The sequence below is a fragment of the Myotis davidii genome, unplaced genomic scaffold, assembly GCF_000327345.1.
Source record: "Myotis davidii unplaced genomic scaffold, ASM32734v1 scaffold211, whole genome shotgun sequence".
NCBI classification, from domain to species: Eukaryota; Metazoa; Chordata; class Mammalia; order Chiroptera; family Vespertilionidae; genus Myotis; species Myotis davidii.
Window position 1 is genome coordinate 1335822 of NW_006282523.1, and position 695 is coordinate 1336516.

At 67.1% G+C, this 695-nt stretch overlaps 1 protein-coding gene across 1 annotated transcript in view; it reads left to right on the plus strand.

Moving 5' to 3' along the window:
- GPS1 (G protein pathway suppressor 1) overlaps positions 1-695 on the plus strand; it is a gene marked incomplete at its 5' end in the record, with an annotated part of 3105 nt that overhangs the window by 593 nt on the left and 1817 nt on the right. Inside the window, 4 exon segments of the mRNA XM_015560073.1 lie at positions 1-106; positions 192-327; positions 410-487; positions 642-693. Coding sequence (XP_015415559.1) covers positions 1-106; positions 192-327; positions 410-487; positions 642-693 — 372 coding nt within the window.

A 695-nucleotide genomic window follows, 5' to 3' on the forward strand; every position in this document is an offset into this window, starting at 1 on the left:
ACACGGCCTGGGTGGAGGCCACGCGGAAGAAGGCGCTGCTGAAGCTGGAGAAGCTGGACACGGACCTGAAGAACTACAAGGGCAACTCCATCAAGGAGAGCATCAGGTGCCCCCGTGGGCCGGGGAGGGTGGCAGGGAGGCCAGGGCCACGCCGGGCGCAGGGTGGTGTGCACTGACCGCCTGGCCCACAGGCGCGGCCACGACGACCTGGGCGACCACTACCTCGACTGTGGGGACCTCAGCAATGCCCTCAAGTGTTACTCCCGGGCCCGGGACTACTGCACCAGCGCCAAGCACGTCATCAACATGTGCCTCAACGTCATCAAGGTGGGCGCAGGTGCAGGTGGGGCGGCCACGCCCTGGCCGGGGTACCCCAGGCTGAGTCTGTCCCCGCCCGCCCGCCTTCCAGGTCAGCGTCTACTTGCAGAATTGGTCTCACGTGCTGAGCTACGTCAGCAAGGCCGAGTCCACTCCCGAGATTGCAGAGGTAACCAGGCCTTGCCCCCCTCCCACCACTGCCGCCCCCTGGGCCTGGTCCTCCCATCGACCTGGGCCATCTTCCGGCCGGACCGGGGGTCCGCCTGGCCGTTGGGGAGGGTGTGGAGGCACAAGTGGCTCATATGTGTCGCCTTCCCCTGCAGCAGCGAGGGGAGCGGGACAGCCAGACCCAGGCCATCCTCACCAAGCTGAAGTGT